Source organism: Berghia stephanieae, chromosome 10 (genome assembly GCF_034508935.2).
Source record: "Berghia stephanieae isolate SIO BIC M18660-M18661 chromosome 10, UCSD_Bste_1.3, whole genome shotgun sequence".
Classification (NCBI taxonomy): domain Eukaryota; kingdom Metazoa; phylum Mollusca; class Gastropoda; order Nudibranchia; family Aeolidiidae; genus Berghia; species Berghia stephanieae.
Window position 1 is genome coordinate 43,963,740 of NC_088369.1, and position 21,979 is coordinate 43,985,718.

Genomic DNA, 21,979 nt, shown 5'->3' on the forward strand with positions numbered 1-21,979 from the left:
CAAAACAAAAAAGTAAATAAATAAATAAATTTTAAAAAACAACAACAAAGAACAAGAAGACAATTATGTATATAATGTCAACACAGAAGGGAAGAATTTTAAACTCACACCAAGTTTAATTTCAATGGGAGCGATCTATATTCAGGTTTTCGTCCAACCTTGTCATCGATCACATGATTTGTTGCTGTACAACGATTGGACATTTCTCAATGTATCTAAAAAACGCTGCATTGCTTTCTATGAAAGTTGTAAACATACCCATGAGTCATATTAAGCAAAATGACTAATGTAATGCTGGATATTTTTCAAACTGTGAACACTTTTCACTATGTGGGTAATTTTGAGCACATTTTGCAATGTGACCAATGACCTCGAGCAAATGGAAAGGTAATAATATTTATGATCACGCCTATTCATTCAACCGTCATTATCAAATTGTAAAAAGAAAGACTTATTCTTTATCAAATGCATTTTTTTAAAAATTGGTACTTACTCTTTCCATAGGATAGCCAGTGTCTAGTTTCTTCTCGAGACTTCGAGCTGATGCCATGCCCTGATTGGCCCCAAATGGATAAGCTAACAAGACTACGAACATCACGAGGCAAAGTCCCTTCATATTTTCAGGTCGTATGAGTGATCAACAACGTCGAAGAATGCAAGTTACTCACTGTGGGTGTATACCGCAAATTGTGGTTAGATCGGACTGGTGGTTGGAGTTTATATATAGGTAGGCACCTACTCTACGCGTCATAAAAGTGGATTAATTTAACTAGTTCAGATTAATCACACTTTCTAGTTGTATGACATGACGTTATCATGAGGGTTGAAATTCCTGATAGCAAGACTTCACTCTTTTTCTTGTTTTCGTTTTTCTTTATAAATTATACATTATGACTGAATGCCGTATTTGCCGTTAGATACTTTTGTTATATGTCTAGAATTTTGCTTTGGTATAAAAAATGATTGTTTAATATTTAAGTTTAGATAACGATATCGTTGTGCATGCCTTGCCTTTTACTGTAGGCAAGAAATCAATTCATAACATTGTAAACAAAAATAAATGTGGCTGCTCATTCCATGAGAGGGGGGTGAACCGGGTCGTAGCCATAGCCATCGTTAGCTTCTAGCCTGACACTAAGACCGTAACAATCGTTAACTTCTAGCCTAACACTAAGACCGTAACAATCGTTAACTTCTAGCCTGACACTAAGACCGTGGCCTTCGTTAACCAGAAGCCCGAAAAGCGCTGTGTGATTAACAACACCACTATCACATTATCTCATTCGTCTGTTGTGTTTCATGAGTATTCTCCTTAAGTTTAATTTAAAATCCGCCATTGGTAAACTCACTCAACCCGAACACCGACTATATCCGTAGTTTACCCGGGTTACTTTTGCACCATGCCTATTTATTACGTAGAGAGACAAATTATAAGCTAATGTTTTTCATTTTTAGACTTTAATGGTAATTGAATAAAAAATAATAAGAGCTAAACACATTCTCATTTTGAATACATTTTTTTTACAATTTTGAACAGTAGCAAAAATCTCTAGGATTGAGTGAGTTAAGAAACGTAACCGGTTCTAACAAAATCGTATTTAAGAAACTCGATATCAAAAGTTTCCAAAAGTGTGTCTTTTACTGGTACTTAAAAAAATAACGATCAGTTTTGACTTGTAAGCTTCAACGTAGTAGACGAAGAAACAGATACTGTGGACGTTTCGGGTTTCCCCTTTTTTAACAAAACAGGATGAATGAAACACTGTCTACAGACGAATGAGATAATGTGATAGTGGTGTTGTTAACCACAAAGCGAATTTTTACTTGTGCACAGAGATATTTTATTTCTTTTCAAAATGCTTGTTTTGTTTGTCTTCAAGGGTTTTACGGCGTATGCAACACATTTAGGTTAAATCAGCGCCAGTAAAAAGGAAGAAAATGGGATAGTAAAAAGTTCTAGAACTACAAATAAAGCACCCAAGAAAAAGTAAGACATAGGGGAACTGGGAACAAATAGGGATCAGATGTAGATTCCAAGAGCACATCACCAATGTACTTAGTTTCAGATCACCTATAAGTCTCATCAGGACACAAGGACAAAATCCAAGAAAGAGGAACACACTCAAATGCTTACATTATATAATTCAAAATAACAAATATAATAATACATAACAGAGAGATGATTTACAACAACAACAAAAATATCATCTGCCAAAACAAAAACTACGCATTTGACTGTTTCCCTCCCAGCTAGGACTCCGGCCAGGGCCAGGACAAAACCAAGTAATCTCATTCTAAGACAAAGACAGAAATCATGTTGGAAAACAGATATAAGGGGATAGAAGACACAGTATGTACCTCCCTGCCCACTATGGGAGGTCAGGAACCCCACCCAGCATTCAAAACATTTATAGTAGTTGATGAGCCCGTCCCAAAGGCTGACATCCAATTACGGTTTTGCAATTATAAGTCAAATTATATAGAGATAGAGAGAGAGAGAGAGAGAGAGAGAGAGAGAGAGAGAGAGAGAGAGAGAGAGAGAGAGCGAGTGAGAAAATTTTGGGAAAATACTCTTCAACAGTATTAACGTCACTTCCTTCCTAATGACGCATGGTAACTTAGTAACACTGGCTCTAAACTATCGGAATAATGGCGGACGCCCGTATGAAATATTTCCCCGGCGAGCATAAAAGCGTGTCCAGAGGGGGGAAAAACATAATTTTGATCATATTTTGACTTTTACTTTTACACATTCAGGCATATGAAAAGTTCTAGCCAGCATGAAGAATAAAAAGTAATGATTTTCTTTGTTTAGAACCAAGATGGCCGCCGTTGACGCGCGGCGTGACATCAGACTACTGAATCCAATTAACAAAAGCGAGATCGTATTTTTTTTAAAAACTGTCTCAAGCAGACCATATTCAACAACATTTTCGCCTAATACTGTACAGGTTGTCCGTTAGGCGTCCTCTTCTCTTTTACTTTATCACTAGCACCCGTGAACCCCTTTCTCACACCTTTTTTCACATTACCTCCCCTCTTCACTATACCACCTATGTCTCGCCACAGATTATGGCCTCACCATCTGTTTGATGTTTTTTTGTTTTTTTTTTTTTTTTTTTTTTTTGTTTTTTGTTTTTTGTTTGTTTGGTTGTTTTTTTTTTTTAATTTTATTTTTAACTGATATTTACAACGATATTTCGTTGTAAACAGATAAAGCTTAGTTACTGGATTAGTTCATTCTAATCTGATTATAGCAAGGGAGGTAACTCATGCATACTCTTGGCATGTACGGTGTAGCACGAAGTCCAATATTTAAGAAAAAATAAAAAATAAAAAATAAAAAAATAAAATAGAATTATATATTTATATATATGTATATATATATATATATATATATATATATATATATATTATATATATATATATATATAATATATATTATATATATAATATATATATATATATATATATAACATTCAAAGATAATTTTTGTCACGTTACTGTAGAACGAGCTTAAGTCTCAATGAGTTATTAGCTTTAGGCAACCATAAGTTGTTATTTTCCAGACCTGTTGCTATGCCATCTTGTGATGACAACGCCTGTCAGTCGTCATATGAATACTACTCACCATGGTTATATAAACCCATGCAGGCTGCCAAACGTCACTTGCTATCCTTCACATAATGCAGGGTTGATTGTGTGAAGTACGTTCGGGGCCGGAAAATAGCAAGGCATAGTGCAGGTTACTGTACTGTGCAAGTCCGTGAACGGGTGACCAAATCATACATAGTACAGAGAAGGCAAATCTGTTACTATAATATGTCCCAATAAGGTATAACACAGAGAAGGCCGAAACTGTGTTAAACAGGCCTGTTCAGAATAAAACAAATATAACACAGGAGATCAAACACTGTGTTGCAAAATATCAAAAGCTGGTCGGTCGGTGACGACTTAAAAAGCGACATAATATGTCGTAATATCACATCTCAATAAAAGAGTGTGATAGTAAAAAGGTGCCCGTCAACTCTACTTAGGCTATGTGCGTTCCGCCGTGGACTACAATTTAGCCCTCCAAAATGTAGGTAATAAAAGTAAAAAATACACATAAAACCTTGGACAGAGTACAAAACCAAGCCCTTCGCTTCATCTCCGGTGCCCTGAGATCGACACCCACAGCAGCAAGTGAAATACACGCTGATGTGGAACCACTTGGACTGCGGACTTTCACGATGCAATAATGTAAGGCCCACTCACAAAGCTGCGAGCCAATCATAATATTTACTAGTGGTTCCACTCGATGTCTCAGTTCATCAAAACTCAGGAATCTTGCATCTGATACTGATATTGGTCTTTTAAATAACCCCAAAATAGAGAATTCCAGAGGGTTCGAGTCGGGGCTGTGGGTGACCCAAGAATGCTTCGTGCAACGACTAATGACACGATCTACAAAATGAGCTCGAATGTAGTTCAAGGACAGGGTTCCAGGTTGCCAGACTAGGCAAAGGCCAGATTTCAATTGCAAAATGGCAAAACAAAAAGGCCACATTTTTAGCATACTATATAATGGTGCTCCTAGTTTTAGGTCTATTATCAGTTTCAGTTTCAAAACAAGTCTGTGTGCTTGGAGGGTTTCCATTGTCTCTCCTTTTTATGTTATTAATATTGTTGTTGTTGCTGTTGTATAAGAATGTCTAAATCGTGATTTAAAAGACTAAAATATGAATGAAAAGGCCAAAAATGCACTAAAAGGCCAAAAGCCCAAGCGTTTCTAAAAAGCCAAAATTGTGAAATATGGCTTCGGAAAGACCAAACTGGCAACCCTGGCAAAGGGATGTTTTGCTGTATCATCATTCTGCATCATCCTGCATAAACCATTGCCATTTTTGTTCTTCTTTGTCACTCAATCGCCCCAAAGACCGCCGAAATTGCCCCAATTCTTTGACATAACGATCTGCAGTAACAGTTTGTTCCTCTCCATTTTCATCACGAAACCAAACTGGCCCAATGATGCCCTGAGCGCTTATAGGCACCCGACGCTGTTGCTTTTTCACACAAGTCGATCTCGTTCGACGATGACTTCGCCTGGTCGCTCTATTGAACCCTGGATATCGTTTTAAAAAATTGAGCTTTTATATAGAGCAATATCCACTAAATGTGCTCAAAGCGCTTTACAAGGGTCCCTGGTCAACAGCAACACAGAGACAACGCTGTTAACGGCCAGGTACTCATTATACACCTGAGTACGATGAGAAAATTGAGTAAAGAGCCTTTTCCAAGGACTCAACTATGCACCGAGCAAGGCTCAAACTCAGGACTTTCCGATCCGAAAGCGAGTGTCATGCCACTTGACCACATAGCCGTATATCGTTACAAGAGTCGATGTTTCGAGTTATATCAAAAAAATATGCTTCATCGCTGAACCAAATGGTTCACAAATTCGTTCTTCCCCGTGTTTGTTAGAAATTATTGACACGTGTTCTTTCTCTATTGGGAAATATATGGAGTGATTCCTTCATGAATCGAAACACGATATTTTTAGATCGTTTTTTAAAAAATATGTATACGATATGTTAACTCACTCAATCCTAGAGATTTTTCCTACTTTTCAAAATTGAAAAAAAATGTATTAAAAATGAGCATATACAAAGATATTTTTATTCAACTACCATTAACATGTAAACTCTAAAAAAACATTAGCTTTGATACTACGCCTATAATTTGTCTCAGAAAAATGTAATAAATAGGCATGGGGTAAAAGTAACCCAGGGTATACTACGGATATAGTCGGTGTTCGGGTTGAGTGAGTTAAGCTGTTTGACAAGCTTAGTTCATGAGACCGTCAACGCATAGACTTTTTTCGGCGTCTCCTCGACATAATTTCGAACTTTTGCCACATTTTCCTCAGTGTGTGCTGTTTTTAAGATGCTAATCCACTTCTTCAAAAGACTTCTTGAGAGACAACCACTTGTAGTACGATACATTTCAACATGGAATGTTTGTTTGTTTGTTTTTAAGGGTTTTACGGCACTTGCAACACATTTAGGTCATATCAGCGCCAGTAAAAAGGAAGAAAATGGGATAGTAAAAAGTTCTAGAATTACAATTGAAGCATCCAAGAGAAAGTAAGACATAGGGGAACTGGGAACAAATAGGGATCAGATGTAGATTCCAAGAGCAAACCACAATGTACTTAGTTTGAGATCACCTATAAGTCTCATCCGGACACAAGAATAAAATCCAACAAAGAGGAACACACTCAAATGCTTACATTATACATTAAAAATAACACATATAATAATACATAACAGAGAGATGATTTACAAGGAAAAAATATCATCTCCCAAAACAATAACTATGCATTTGACTGTTTCCCTCCCAGCCAGGACTCCGACCAGAGGCCAAGAAAAAAAACCAAGTAATCTCAATTCCAAGACAAAGACAGAAAGCATGTTGGAAAACAGATATAAGGGGATAGAAGACACAGTGTGTACCTCCCTGCTCGCTATGGGAGGTCAGGATCCCCACCCAGTTCAACATGGAATCAATTCGGTACTCCCTGCAAAATTCAAGTTGACCGTTACTTGTGACTTCAGATGCACATATCTTTCAACACAAAATGCTTTTTCTGTCGATGTCCAAGATACGGCTATGTGGTCTTGTGGTATGAAACTCGCTTTCGGATCGGATCGGAAAGTCCTGGGTTCGAACCTCTCTCGGCGCACAGTTGAGTCCTTGAAAAAGGCTATTTATTCGTATTCTCTCACCGTAGGTACTCAGGTGTAAAATTAGTACCTGGCCGTTAACAGCGTTGTTTCTGTCGAAAAAAATTGTAATATCGACAAATAGTCGTCATATCTCGTTCTCCATGTTACGTGCTGCTGTTTGTCAGAGAACCCTTTGTAAAGCGCATTGAGCATATGTGACCTACCATCTCTAAACGGTATTATGTCGGAATGACTCGGGTGCAAAAAATTGAATTTATTGACAAAAACATGAAACTTGGGGTTTGTTTCGATTTGTTATGTAAGAGAATGAAGACAATTTCTCACAATGCAAAAGCTCAAAAATTCGAATTAACTATCAATATAATTCTAAAGTCGCTTTTCGGGGTCCAATTCATCCCGACTTGATACCGTTTCGAGACGAAGGGTCACATATTTAGTGGATATTGCGTTATTTAAAAGCTCTCGTTAAATAAATATCAGGGATTTAAGTACGGTGGGGGGGGGGGGGGGGGGGGGGGGCTGAGGAGGAGAAGGATTAGAACGACTACAATAACAAAGCCACTGATATAGACAACGATAGATCAATACACGTGATAAGGAAAACATTCAAAAGCAGATTATCTCGTTAGGTAGAGGACAAACAAAAAGATTGATACTTTTAATAGAATTGTTTTGAATCTTTGAAATCGCACCAAATAAAAAAAATTAAATTCAAATGCGCGGCTATGTGGTCTAGTGGTATGAAATTCGCTTTCGTATCGGAAGGTCCTGGGTTCGAGCCTCGCGATCGGCGCATAGTTGAGTCCTTGAAAAAGGCTCTTTATTCACATTCTCTCACCAGTACTCAGGTGTAAAATGAGTAGGCCTGGCCGTTAACACCGTTGTCTTTGTCCAAAAATGTGTAATTAATATCGCCTAACAGGCGTCATGTCACGTCCTACATGTTGAATGTTGCTGTTGACCAGGGACCTTTTGTAAAGCGCTTTGAGTACATTTAGTGGATATTGCTCTATATAAAGCTCAATTTTAATTTTAATTTAATAAATCTTATTTGAGCTTTGAGCTTTTATATTGCGCAATATCCACCAAATGTGCTCAAAGCGCTTTACTCTTGGTCAGACCAACAGCAACAAGAAATCTGTAGAACAAGACATAACGCCTATTAGGCGAAATTACTATTATTTCTTTTTTTTAGCACTGAGACAACGCTGTTGGTGGTCAGGTACTCATTTTACACCTGAGTACGGTGAGAGAATATGAGTAAAGAGCCTTTTCCAAGGACTCAACTATGCACTGAGGTAGGCTCGAACCCAAGGGCTTCCGATCCGAAAGCGAGTGCCAACCAAAAGACCACATAGCCACACAATTAAATCAAGAAATAAAATAGAAAATAAAAGATAAATAAAAACGATAAACATAAATAAATGAATGAAATATAAAAAAGAGAAAATATGTTTTTAAAATCACGAGGTTGAAGACAACAGAAGCATTAACTCATTCAACCCCAACACCGACTATATCCGTAGTATACCGGGTTACTTTTACCCCATGCCTATTTATTAACATTTTTCTGATACCAATTATAGGCGTAGTATTAAAGCTAATGTTTTTAATTTTTACATGTTAATGATAGTTGAATAAAACTATTTATGTATATGCTAATTTTCAATACATTTTTTTTCCAAGTTTGAAAAGTAGCAAAAATCTCTAGGATTGAGTGAGTTAAATGTTCAAATAACTACAAAAGTAGAAGGAAAGCAGGCTTACAATTCAATAATATTGTAATGTGATGTTCTAATCTCTAATCTCTAATCCCCAATCCCCACAGCGACTGTGAAAAACACATGCTTTTTTAATATAAATCAAATGCAACATACGATGTACAAATATTGTCTATAGTATAAACATTATGTTACCATACGGAGAAAAAAAAACCTTTTCATCGTATTTTCTTATTGATTGCATTAAAGTGCCAACCTCACATGCATCCGATAGATAATACAAAGTTGCCGTCACTAAGGTATTTGTTATTGTTTTGTTGTTTTGGGTTTGTTTTTTTTTTTTTTTTTTGTTTTTGTTTTTTTTTTGCCATCCACGTTTATGAGTAATTCTCACTAACCTGCATTAACCAGACTATAAACGTTTAAGGTTACACAGAGTTTTGTGGGTTGGTTTGTTATACTTCCGGATGGCAATGTTGTGAGCTCCTTAGCCAAGCGCATACTATCTATGGACTGTGTTTTTTTTTTAATGTGAAAATTAGTCTTCAGAGCCGTTAGGTCCATAAAGCCTGGATTTTATCATGGTTTTAACAGCGTAAAACAGACAATAGATATTGCATGCTATCATTGAGTTAGGACGCCAGTCTATTGCAGCGTACTTTCCGCCAGATCTTACAGATCTGGCTACCGAATCACTGATGGGTGGATAGCGAGAGGGTCAGAAAAAAAATCTCGACTACACCAGGATCGATTTTTGTCCCTTTACGTGTGAAACGAGTGCTCTACCAACTGAGCTATCAGAATGTTGTAGGTTCAAGTTCGATCCTCGCTCGGCGCATAGTTGATTTCTTGGAAAAGTCTCTTTACTCACATTCTCTCACCTTACTCAGGTGTAAAATGAGTACCGACAGTTAACAGAGTTGTCTGTGTCCGAAAAAAAATTGTAATATTGCCTAACAGGTTTCATGTCACGTCCTACATGTTAAGTGTTGCTGTTGGCCAGGGACCCCTTGTTTATATGTAAAGCGCTTTGAGCATGTTTAGTGAATATTGCGCTATATAAAAGCTCAAGATATCAAGAAAACACTGACACTATTCTGAAACGGTTTCTTATTGTCGTAACAGGGAACAAAAGTGTAATGCCAAAATACAACAGGTTCCAATCTCATCGGAAGTGTAAAATCACTCTCCCGGAGAACTGAATACATACAATGTGTGATTGATCTTCTGGTTTCAGAGCTGTCATCTGCATTTTTGGGGCCGCAAATGGCAATTTGCGGCCGCAATTATCCGCAAATTTCCCAAAATTGGCAAATTGTGGCAAATTTTGGGAAAATTGGCAAATCGCGTGGCAAATTTTGGGGGAAAAACGAAGCGAAAACAAAATAACGAAAAAAAAAAGTGAGAAACTTGAGAAATGTTGCAGCTTTGCCTGGGCCCAAACCAAGGGAAGTTACTCTCTACGGATAATGATCCTTTAAAATCTTTGTAACAACGCTATTCAGTCATTTCATTTCTCAAGTCAAATAAATCGAGTCACTTACACTTCCAACTTCAGTCATGGATCGTTTCGTCAAAAAATCTTCAAATAAAGACCCAAAGCTTAGTTCTCCTCGGCAAATTTGGTCTTTTTGGCAAATTTTGGGATTTTTGGGGGGCAAATTTTGACAAATTTTAGGCCTCAATTTGGCAAAAAATGCAGATGACAGTCAGAGTGATGGCATCTTATTTTCTAGTCTAAATACATGCTGGTTGTCAAGTAAGGTCATCCATCCTCGTTCCGTAACCCTAAGCATCTGCCTATACATCCTGCTTCTAAAAAAGTTATGCTACTTTTGATTGAATATGAAACCTACATATGTGACCTATCGTCTCAAAACGGTATTATGTCGGAACGAACCAGATGCTTAAAAGCCGAATTTAATGTTAAAACTGGTCAAAAATATAAATTAAATAATAATAATAATGGTATAGATTTATAGTGCGCCAAACATCCCTTCATCAGGAGGGCTCTGGGCGCATAACATAGATTAACTTAATCATGAAGCCCTAACACAGTACACGAACAACGCTAATTATACACATAATCAAAAGAAAGCCTGTCGGAATAAGAATGTCTTCAATCGACGCTTGAATTCCTCTAGTGAAGACGAAGAACGTATCTCCAGTGGTAGTAAATTCCACAACCTTGGACCAGAATGCTGAAAGGCGCGTTCACCAGCCTTCACTCGACAGCGGGGTGTTTTCAGTTTGAGGTCGTTCGTTGATCGAAGCGATCGCTGTGGGTTATACCGTTCAACGAGGTTTGAGAGATATGCTGGTGACGAGCCCTCCAGGCATTTGAAAACGATAGTTGAAGATTTATATTTTATCCGCTGGTCCACTGGCAGCCAATGCAGCTGCTGTAGTAATTCGGGAGCTGCAGTTTTTCTGTCTTTCTGTAGTACAACGCGGGCTGCCATGTTCTGTATTTTCTGGAGTTTGTTTATTTTGTCCTTTGTGAGACCAACAAACAGTGCATTGCAGTAGTCCATTTTCGGGAATATCAAAGATGTTACCAATTTGTTGCAAGTTTCCCTATTAATAAATGGTCTGATTGTTCTGATATTTCTTAGAATGCAGATAGCACTTGTTCTCACATTGTTAATATGTTTGTTCATAGACAGATCACTCTCTAAGGTGATGCCGAGATTTTTTGCTGATGTTGTGAGTTGTATTTTGTCATTATCGTTGATTGTCAGTGCCAGTGTAAATGGATCTGTCTTATTATTTGAACTAGCAATGAATAAGGCTTCAGTCTTGTCGCCATTTAATTTTAATCTATTTGCAGACATCCATCTCATCACATGGTTGATGCATTGTTCGTAAACAGTTATCTTTGAAACTATATCGGATTGCAAACACAAGCTATATATCTGGGTATCGTCGGCGTACATATGGTAAGCGAGAGAATGTTGCTCTAAGATTCTCACAACAGGGGAAGTGTAAAGTACAAAAAGGACTGGACCTAAAACGGATCCTTGAGGTACACCAAAATGAAGGTCACGCTCTGACGAAGTTACTTCCCCAATTAAAACTGATTGAGTTCTTTGAGTAAGATATGATGCAAACCAGTTTAGAGCAGTGCCCGATATGCCGAAAGTAACTTGTAGCCTTCGAAGTAGTATGGCATGGTCGATGGTGTCAAAGGCCGCCGAAAGATCGAGAAGACTAAGGATGGTGGTTTTTCCTTGATCAATAATTTGCAGCAAGTCATTTGTGATTCTCATCAATGCTGTTTCTGTGCTATGATTTTGCCGATAGGCCGATTGAAAGCACTCATCGAGGTTATTATGTTTCACGTGACAAGAAAGTTGTTTTTTTTTGTTGGCATTAGCACCCTTAAATGTGGTACCCATTCTCCTCAATAAATCAAATAAACTCAACACAAGTCTGATATTTCTGGCTATAAATTGAATTTTCAGCATCTTAACCATCCCGACTTAATACCGTTTTGAGGCGAAGGGTCACATATGATAAGTCCTTCGAAGGACTAGTTCAATAAATAAATAAATAAATAAATAAATAAATAAATAAATAAATAAATAAATAAATAAATTCTGTTTATTCATCCCTGGGGGGAAATCATTCTTTAGGATCTATTCCAAGGGAAAACTGTAATAATCCAGGCGTCAGCCGGAGAGCATCGCAGCAATTTGAGCTAGGGTGAGATGACTTAGAATTGCTCAAGGGCACACAGCAGAGCGACCGTTGATCGAACGCGGTACCTTTCAGGAACGAAGCAAAGACCGTACCGCTGAGCCACGCAGTCAAGGAGTTTGGATCCGGAAGTTTAGAATGTGTGACGTCACGACTTATCTACCCTTTTGTCTTTTTTTTTTTTTTACAATAGCTTCAAGGAATGTGAGAGAAGCTGGACTAGAGAAAATTCAGGAAGGCAATCATGATTGCCTTGAAAACTGGTAGGATTATACGTACTTGATATTCCCCCCTTCATTAGCGAATATTACCTCCCTTTTATATTAGATCATGATTCCCGTTTTTAACCACAACTACATAGTACTGATGTATAAGATGATGATGATGATGATGATGATGATGATGGTGATGATGATGATGATGGTGATGATGATGATGATGATGATGATGATGATGATGATGATGATGATGATGATGATGATATCCCCTTCATTATTATCACTATCACCACAATGTCAACCACTACTACTACCGTCGTCATCAGCATCATCATCAGCATCATCATCATCATCATCATCATCTCATCATCATTTCATCCCTTTCATAATAATCACTATCATCACGAGTTCAAACGCCACCAACACCGTCATCATCATCATCATCATCATCGTCATCATCATTGTCATCGTCATCATCATTGTTATGGTGTATTATTATTATTATTGAGTTATTGCCCTTTGCAATTGTATCACCAATAATGTATTTCCATAAATAATACACCGAATTACATTTAGTTACTTCTAAATAATGTCACAATTGAATATATTTTGAAGAATACATTACATTCGTATCATTAGTTAACTACACTTGTGCGTTGACGTTATATTACAAAACGAATATTCCTGTTTATGTATATTTCTATACTGCCATGCTTATTATTACTAAGTCTGTGATATATGATTCACAGAGTTGGAAATTAAATAACTTGTTGACTGGCCACCAATGAGTGTCTTCCCTGTCAATCTATGTATGCACTGCCTTTGGTGCACAATAATCATCACCATCATCATTAGGTCGTCACCTTCATTATCATCACTATCACACAATAGGATTCAATAGTCGTAACGTCACTTCCTTCCTAATGACGGATGGTAACTTAGCAACACTGGCTCTAAACTATCGGAACAATGGCTGGCGCCCGTATGAAATATTTCCCCGGCGAGCATAAAGGGTAACCAGAGGGAAAAAACACATAAAGTTGATCATGTTTTGACTTTTACACATTCTGATTATAGGATTATATTGATACATTGCATTCAGTAAGAAAACTCACAGCATCCGCCAGCCTGATCATCATCAAGTAATCGTATAATAGAATGGGAGACATCTTTTTTTCAGGATTTCGTCCAACCAAGTCATCGATCACGGGATTTGTTGTAATCCAAGGATTGGATATTTCTTTACAAATGTAAACACGCTGCTTTTTTTTTATGAAAGTTGTAAACATACCCATGTGTCAAGCTGAACAAAAAGACCGATTGTGAAGTTACACATTTCGAAAACTGTGAGTTCTTTTCACTTTGAGCACATTTAATTTTGCAATGTGCCCAATGATCTCGAGCACATGGAAAGGTAATATAGATCAACCCCATTAAGTAAGAACTTGTTACTCACATGTCAAGAAACAAGAGATGCTGTGCGCTTATCTAAGAAACTCACAACATTGCCATGCGGAAATATAACGAACCAAGACACAAAACTATGTGTAATCTTGAATGTTTATAGATAGAACGAAGATAACGTCACTCATGTTTTTGTTATTTTTTTCTGCCATCCACGTTTATGAGTAGTTCTCATTAAACTGTATGAACCAGACTATACAAGTTCATGGTTACACATAGTTTTGTGTGTTGGTAAAATAACAAAGACCTGAGTGACGTCATCTTCGTTCTATCTAACGCTCCAGTAATATTCATACAAAGCTTTTGAACTTTGAATTTAATTAGATATTCCATTTTATCATTTACAGCCGTACTCTGAAAAAAAAAAACTAATTTAAAAAGGATAAAAAGTCTGATGACACGACCGCCCAGCAACCAGCAGCGTGGTTCTAAACAAAGAATATCTGTATTTTTTTATTCTTCATGCTGGCTAGAACTTTTTCAAATGTCTTGTGATCTGTCTTGTGATCAGAATGTATAAAAGTCAAAATATGATTAGATTTATAATGTTGTTTTTTTTTCCTGTGGATACGCTTTTATGCTCGTCGGAGAAGTATTTCATAAGCACGTCCGCAATTGTTCCGATAGTTTAGAGCCAGTTATTAAGTTACTCTGTGTCATTACGGGGGGGAAGTGACGTCACGACTGTTGAAGCGTATTCCCTCCTGATTCGTCAGCGAAGAAGTTATCGACGATCGCTACTAATAACATTGTCAATAGCCTTCAACAGTCATGACGTCACTTCCCTCGTAATGAAGCTTGGTAACTTAGTAACTGGCTCTAAACTATCGGAACAATGGCGGACGCCCTTATGACATATTTCTCCGACGAGCAAAAAAGTGTATCCAGAGGAGAAAAACATTATAAATCTGATCATGTTTTGTCTTTTACACATTCTGATCACAAGACATGTGAAAAGTTCTAGCCAGCATGAAGAATAAAAAGTACCGATTTTCTTTGTTTAGAACCACGATGGCCGCCGTTGCTGGGAGACGTGACATCATACTATTGAATCCAATAGCGTCAGTGCTGCCAGATGGCAAGAGTTGTCCTGGTCAATTTCGACTTTAAAAGTGGCCAAATATGTGACCCATCGTCTCAAAACGGTATTATGTCGGAACGAACCAGATGCTTGAAATTGGAATTAAATGTTAAACTGGTCAAAAATTTAAATTGTTGGCATTAGCACCCTAAAACATGGTATCCTCAATAAAACATACAAACTCAACACAAGTCTGATATTTCTGGCTATAAATTCAATTTTCAACATATTAACCAACCCGACTTAATACCGTTTTGAGGCGAAGGGTCACATATATCCTCACTTAGTCACAAACTACGAATATTATTTTTACCTTATCGAAAAACGCATCTGTTTTTGTTTTGTTTTTTTTTTATAAACAAGAAAAATATCAACTAGACTAAAACAGATTGATATTGAAGAAGAAAATAAAGATGTTTTTTGTTTTTTTTTTATAACAAATCCGATTCAATAGTCTGATGTCACGCCGCCCGGCAACGGCGGCCATCTTGGTTCTAAACAAAGAAAATCATTACTTTTTATTTTTCATGCTGGCTAGAACTTTTTAAATGCCTTGTGATCAGAATGTGTAAAAGTCAAAACATGATCAAATTTATGTGGTTTTATTTCCTCTGGATACGCTTTTATACTCGCCGGAGAAATATTTCATACGGGCGTCCGCCATTGTTCCGATAGTTTAGAGCCTGTGTTACTAGCTACCATGCGTCATTAGGAAGGAAGTGACGTTACGACTGTTGAAGAGTATTAAAACTATTAATTGAAATACGACTCTGGCTTTCGCCAGTGGTCATCCGGCAGCACTGGAGTTTGCTATGTACCCGATGGCAGCAACGATAAAGTGATTTCATTGGTGGGTAACCACGTGTGGTTAACTCACTCAATCCTCGAGATTTTTGCTACTTTTCAAAATTTGAAGAAAAAAAAAGTATTAAATGTGAGCATGTAAATAGATCTAGATAGTTTTATTCCTACCATTTACATGCAAAAATTAAGAATATTAGCTTTGATTCTAGGCCTAGAATTTGTCTCATGAATATGAAATAAATAGGTATGGGGTAAAAGTAACCAGGGTAAACTACGGATATAGTCGGTGTTAGGGTCGAGTGAGTTAAAGAGGCAGTTACGGTTTCTGGGGCATGTGTGGAGAAGAGACATAATAGAAAAGTTGGTAGCATTTGGGACGATCGAAGGAAAGAGAGCGAGATAGAGGAAGACAAAGAATGACATATCTAAATAACCTAAGAATATCCAAATGTGAGATTGTAGGAGAGAAAAAGACATTCACGATGATTCAATATTTAGCGATGCATGGCAACCATCTAAGGCCGGGACAAAAATCTTTGAACATTCAAACGGTCAAGACGCTTGACAAACTCGCTAGGGTAGAAAAAGGATTCAGATTTAAGTAGGTATTGCATTTCTGACAATGTAAATTCAGACAATCTTCCATGAAGTTCTGTTAACCAATCCTCGACGTTGACGCTCCTTGAAACTTGAGGGAAGTTTTCGTTAATGAAAGACGTGAACGACTCTGTATCACGACCATAGCGGCCGCGAATCACAGAATAATTCTCCCTCAGCAACGTTTTCGGGATGATAAAATATTGCTCAGAAGAACCACGAGTTATTGAGGTATCATCCATAATTTTGTACTTTTTAGCCACGGTCTCAAGGCTGTCGGATCTTTTGTCTATTACTCCTCTTTCTTTATCAATGAAAAACCAATTGTCGCCCACCGTGATAGTATCGTCTATGCGAGGATGAAAACCAGCAGGTATTTCTATATCCTTTTTGTTGCTGAAGCCGGATGAAGACATATTCATCTCTCTCTCACGTCCTGCAATGTAAAGATGAATAACTTATGAGGTGAGGACTAGGGATAGAATATTAACCCTCTACTTACCAACTATAGGAAAATCGTCACGTTCGTTACGATACAACCAACATTTTTCTTATTCAAATTTCTCTTATACATCATAACATTTAAAGAAATTGAACTGTGTATTGTAGATCATGTTTTGCTCAAGAAATTATTTATCACAAGAGCTCATTGATATTGTGTTTGAGTGATAACAAATTTTTTTTGGTGTTAGTTGGGTGTGAAGTCTTTGTAAAAATCCTGAAAAAGGCTGGTAAGGAGAGAGTTAATATAGATTGATATCCATCCTTCCTCCAAATATACAGTAGAAAACAAACCAGACCAAACGCACAAACTCATACATGCACATTAAAAATTATACACATTTATACTAACACACACAAAACCCACATATATATTCAAACATATTCGACCACACAAACACAAAGAAACATATACACGTAACACAAACGCATACACACACATGGACGATACATACACACACATAAACACACACACACACACACACACACATATATATATATATATATATATATATATATATATATATATATATAAAGTTACAAAAAAAAAAGAAAAAAAACACCAGAAAATTGAATTGAATTGAATACAAAATTTATTGTCGGTAGTAATAGTAATATCAAAGTAGGAAATGAAGGAGCAGGCACCGGTGTAAGATAAAGAACAAAACACGTGTGTATGAAAGGTACCAGACAAAGCAAGAAATAAAAATACAAGAAAAAAATACATCCCAAAAAATCAGTCTACCTCGACTGAGGATCGAACCTCAGACCTTCTGATTACGGCCAGACGTGCTACTGTTAGATAGGTCTGCTCTCCATACCCCTTTGATTGATATAGAAGTAGTAGAACTCTTACGTCGAATATGGTTGAATAGAACTACGGTATATAATAAATATAAACCAAGTCGTTGTACTGTCACGAGACATCAGGGCCCGTTCTAATGAACGCGGACTAGCGCTTAGTCCCGGACTATCTCTGACTTTAGTAAATGACTAGAAAAAATCGGATTTAATGTGAGCTGACTAAGCTAGTCCCAGACTAAAATCACGTCACCTTCGGACTAAGTTTGGCCAAGATTTAGTCACTTGCTCGAGTCGGACTTGATCGTTTAGTCTCTGACTAGTAACTAAGAAACGGCGTCAACAAAGTCAACAAAGATGGCGGCCAATGTTAGACGACTCGGTTCGCGAGAAAAAAATACATAGAAAAAGAATTATTACGACAAAAGTAATCTGTTGATATTTGTCAATGCTAAAGGAAACGGTTTAAAGGTCACAGATCGTCGAAAGCACACATTTTTGTCCGGGAAACTAATAAATCTGATGAAGTTGAGTGACTCAGTGAGTCTGAGTCTGAGATTTCAGCTTCGCTTGGTTCGAAGTTTAGATTTAGATATTTAGAGAATAACAAACACACAACTAGACCTAGCTTATTTTTTAATATGAAAATTATGTTGTTTAGCTAAAACACCCCCTACCCCCTTTTATTTTCTTTATTTTTGTGCCAAGCAAAGCAATGCGAAGTTACTCTCGATCACATGAGGTGATTCGTATGACTATGACTATGACACTGTCATTGACAGTACTGCCAAAACAACTGTCAACACATGAAAATGGCGGCAGCTGTGCTGTTTCAAATTCGTCAGAGAACACTGATTCAACGGGAGAGGGTGTTTCGGGTCAGACTTAATCCCATCGATTCGTTTAACGACGATGAAATATACAATATACGAATATTTCCGTTTTCATCGTGAACACATTTTTATAATTTGTGATCTTGTAAAAGACGACCTTGATCGTCTTCTCTGGAGGAAAGGTTAGTATCTGTATTCATTTTAATTTTAATTCTAATCTCATACTAGACTAATCTTTAAAGAGAAGTTTTCTTATATTCTCATGCATCCAACCCAAAATCGGTGCCAAGACTTCTTCTTCTTCTTCTCCTTCATCTTCACACCTCCTCGTCCTTCTTCATCAACATCATCATGTTCATCTTCTTCCTCCTCCTCTTCTTCTTCTCAACTGAACTAGTCAAACTAAGTGTTAGTGTTGGTAGATTTCTCTAATCATCACACACAAACCACTATGACTGTTACTGGTATGACATGGAATGGAAATTTTTTCACCGCTCTCTGGCACTATTGAATTTTGCATTCCCTCAACCAATTTTCGAGCTCTTGTCGGAGATTATTTTCACTGTAATTGTAATATTTTTGAAAGGGAACATTTTTCATTAGCAAAACCAGTTTAGAATTGAAGAAAAAAAAATTGTACAGTTGGACTGACAAATTGCTGAGGAGAATCAATCTTTAAAATAGGATTTTTCACTCGAGGCGATGGGGCAGCGTGGCTCAGCAGTATGGTCTTTGATTTGTACCCAAAAGGTAATTAGTTTGATCACCCGTTGTACTATGCGGCCTTGAGCAATCCATCTCGTCCTAGTTCCATTTGGGGCACTGCACTGCGGCTGATGTCTGGGTTATTCCAGTGTTCCCTTGGAATAGACCCTAAAGACAGACAAATTTCCCCATTGGATGAAAAAAGGGAATGTTATCTTTATATGCATATATGCTGGTCTGACATCCGAATGCAATATGGGCCTCGTTTAACATTGTTGCACTGGACATTATTTTGTGTAATTTTTTGAGATTTTCATTATAACAATGAGCTCATGATGTATTGGGTTATCAGACCTGCAAATTAGTGCACGTTGCCTTAAGGCTTAAGGAAAATTAGTTTATTTCATCCCAGCTTAAATGATGAGATTTACCGTTATAATATTATAATAGATGCGAGAGTAAAATACAAACTATGACACTATTTCAATACGAAACAGAAATCAGAGCCATTCGAAACATTACAAGAAATACAAACAAAAAAAGAAAAGAAAAATATCGGATCGGAAGGTCCTGGGTTCGAGCCTCGTGCTCGGCGCATAGTTGAGTCCTTGGAAAAGACTCTTTACTCACATTCTCTCACCGTACTCAGGTGTAAAATGAGTACCTGGCCGTTAACAGTGTTGTCTTTGTCCGAAAAATTGTAATATCGCCTGACAGGCGTCATGTCCCGTCCTACATGTTAAATGTTGCTGTTGACCAGGGAACTGTTGTAAAGCGCTTTGAGCACAGTTAATGGATATTGCGCTATGTGTATAAAGCTCAATTTAATTTAGTATGAATCAAGTAAAAATCCTCTCTTGCGGTTATACCAAAGCTGTTAAAAAATCGTAATATGTTGTTTCAAAACTTGTGTCGTGTTTTTAAAATTTCACTTCAAATACACATTACAAAGATGTTGTCGACGGTCAATTTAAATAAAATATTTCACTGGATAGACTTTAAAAAGTGAAAGTAATACATTCGAGTACAGTTTCCTTGAACTTGAACTCATTCGAATATCCCAAATTTTTTCATTATTATTTTTAGTTGTCATTCCATTCCTTACTTGAACTAATTTCACCTAGCCAATGTAAAAAAGGATTTGATTAATTCAAGGTTTTATTTTAATGCGCCCTGTTATTTCGACCACCGAAAATTTACAGTTACATTGACAGTTACGTTTGTGTACAATATGATACACATGCATACACACAGGCACTCACACACTCCATTGTCATTTCGCATAATTGACACCTCTCTTACTTATTCTTATCACTTCGCCATTCATTCTAATTTCAATGCCACATGCCATGATTTGCTACTAGTTGGCTACGCCATTAAATGAATGATGTGATACAGGAACCTTCTCCCAATAAAGTAAATAATAATTATAAATTTCCCTTTAATAGTCCTCATGCGGAAATTTGTCTTAGGGTTTATTCAATGGGAATACTGGAATAACTCCGGTGTCACCCGCAGCACAGCGCTGCAAATTGAGCTAGGGAGAGGTGGCTTGTTGATGGCCACATGCCATGGTGTATATTCGAACTAGGTATCTTTTGGGTACGAAGCAAAGACCATACTGGTGAGGCACAAGCGTCAAGTACAATGACATTTTTTTTAAATTATTAAAATTTAGCTTTACATAGCGCAATATCCACTAAATGTGCTCAAAGCGCTTTACAAGGGGACACTGGTCAACAGCAACATTTAACATGTAGGACGAGACAAGCGCCTGTTAGGCGATATTACAATTTTTCGGACAAAGGCACCTCTGCTAACAGCCAGGTACTCATTTTACACATGAGTACAGTGAGAGAATGTGAGTAAAGAGCCTTTTCCAAGGACTCAACTATGTGCCGAGCGCGAGGCTCGAACCCAGAACCTTCCGATCTGAAAGCGAGTGCCATACCACTAGACCACATCTGCACAAAGACATCATGCTGAAAGTAATTGCATCAAATAGTTCTTCCTTCACTCCTTCAGAGCTGCAAGGCTGGTGTAGCGGGAGTTTATCTATGTTTCTTTAGTGTGAAACGGACAATAGTAATTGCTTGCTACCCCTTGGATAGGACACAGGTTTATTGTAAAGAACTTTCCACCAGATCTAACAAATACAGATTACCCGCCCCATCATTCCTGGGTGGTCAGTGGGGTCAAATAAAAATCTCTACTTTGCCCTTAGCATGTTAAGCGAATACCCTAATAATTGAGCTAGAGGGACCAACTTCGCATCAAAGACCTGTTTAAATATCTTTAAATATTTGAAATGAAAAAAAAAATAATTTAATGAATAGCAGTCCTTCAGAGGCATGAAGCCCAAGGAGCCAGGGTTTATCCCGGTTTCTATGGCATGAAACAGACAATAACAATTGCTTGTTACCCTTTGAATAGGAAGGTAGTCTATCACAAAGTACTTTCATGAGATCTGACAGACTTAGCTACAGAATCACAACCCCTCCGACTATCACTATCTCCCCCCCCCCCCCCCCCCCCCCCCCCCCTACCACTTACATTACATCAGAAAAAGGGGCAAGTTGGAACAATGCAATGGTTTTTTCCTCTGTTCCCCTCTCCTCTGCCTCCATCCATTCTAACCCCACTACTGGCAGTCACTACCACTACTAAATGCTCTTCAAAACTTGTAATAGTAAAGCACCATCCCAGTGATAAGAAAAGACATCATCAGGCTTCACATAAAAGCTCATTACCCAATCAGTTTTCATCAGGCACAGTTACTCAATCAGTCAATCAGTTGTCACACATCATTCGCTTTATTAGGCATAGG

The 21,979-nt window shown here is 37.5% G+C and overlaps 1 protein-coding gene across 1 annotated transcript in view; it reads left to right on the forward strand.

The window, feature by feature from the left end:
* Nucleotides 1-15,753, forward strand: part of LOC144980679 (uncharacterized) — a 35,224-nt gene extending 19,471 nt beyond the window's left edge. The window contains exons 7-8 of the mRNA XM_078928358.1: nt 12,342-12,411; nt 15,696-15,753. Coding sequence (XP_078784484.1) covers nt 12,342-12,411; nt 15,696-15,753 — 128 coding nt within the window. The remainder of the gene's footprint in view (nt 1-12,341; nt 12,412-15,695) is intronic.
* The last annotated feature ends 6,226 nt before the right edge of the window (nt 15,754-21,979 follow it).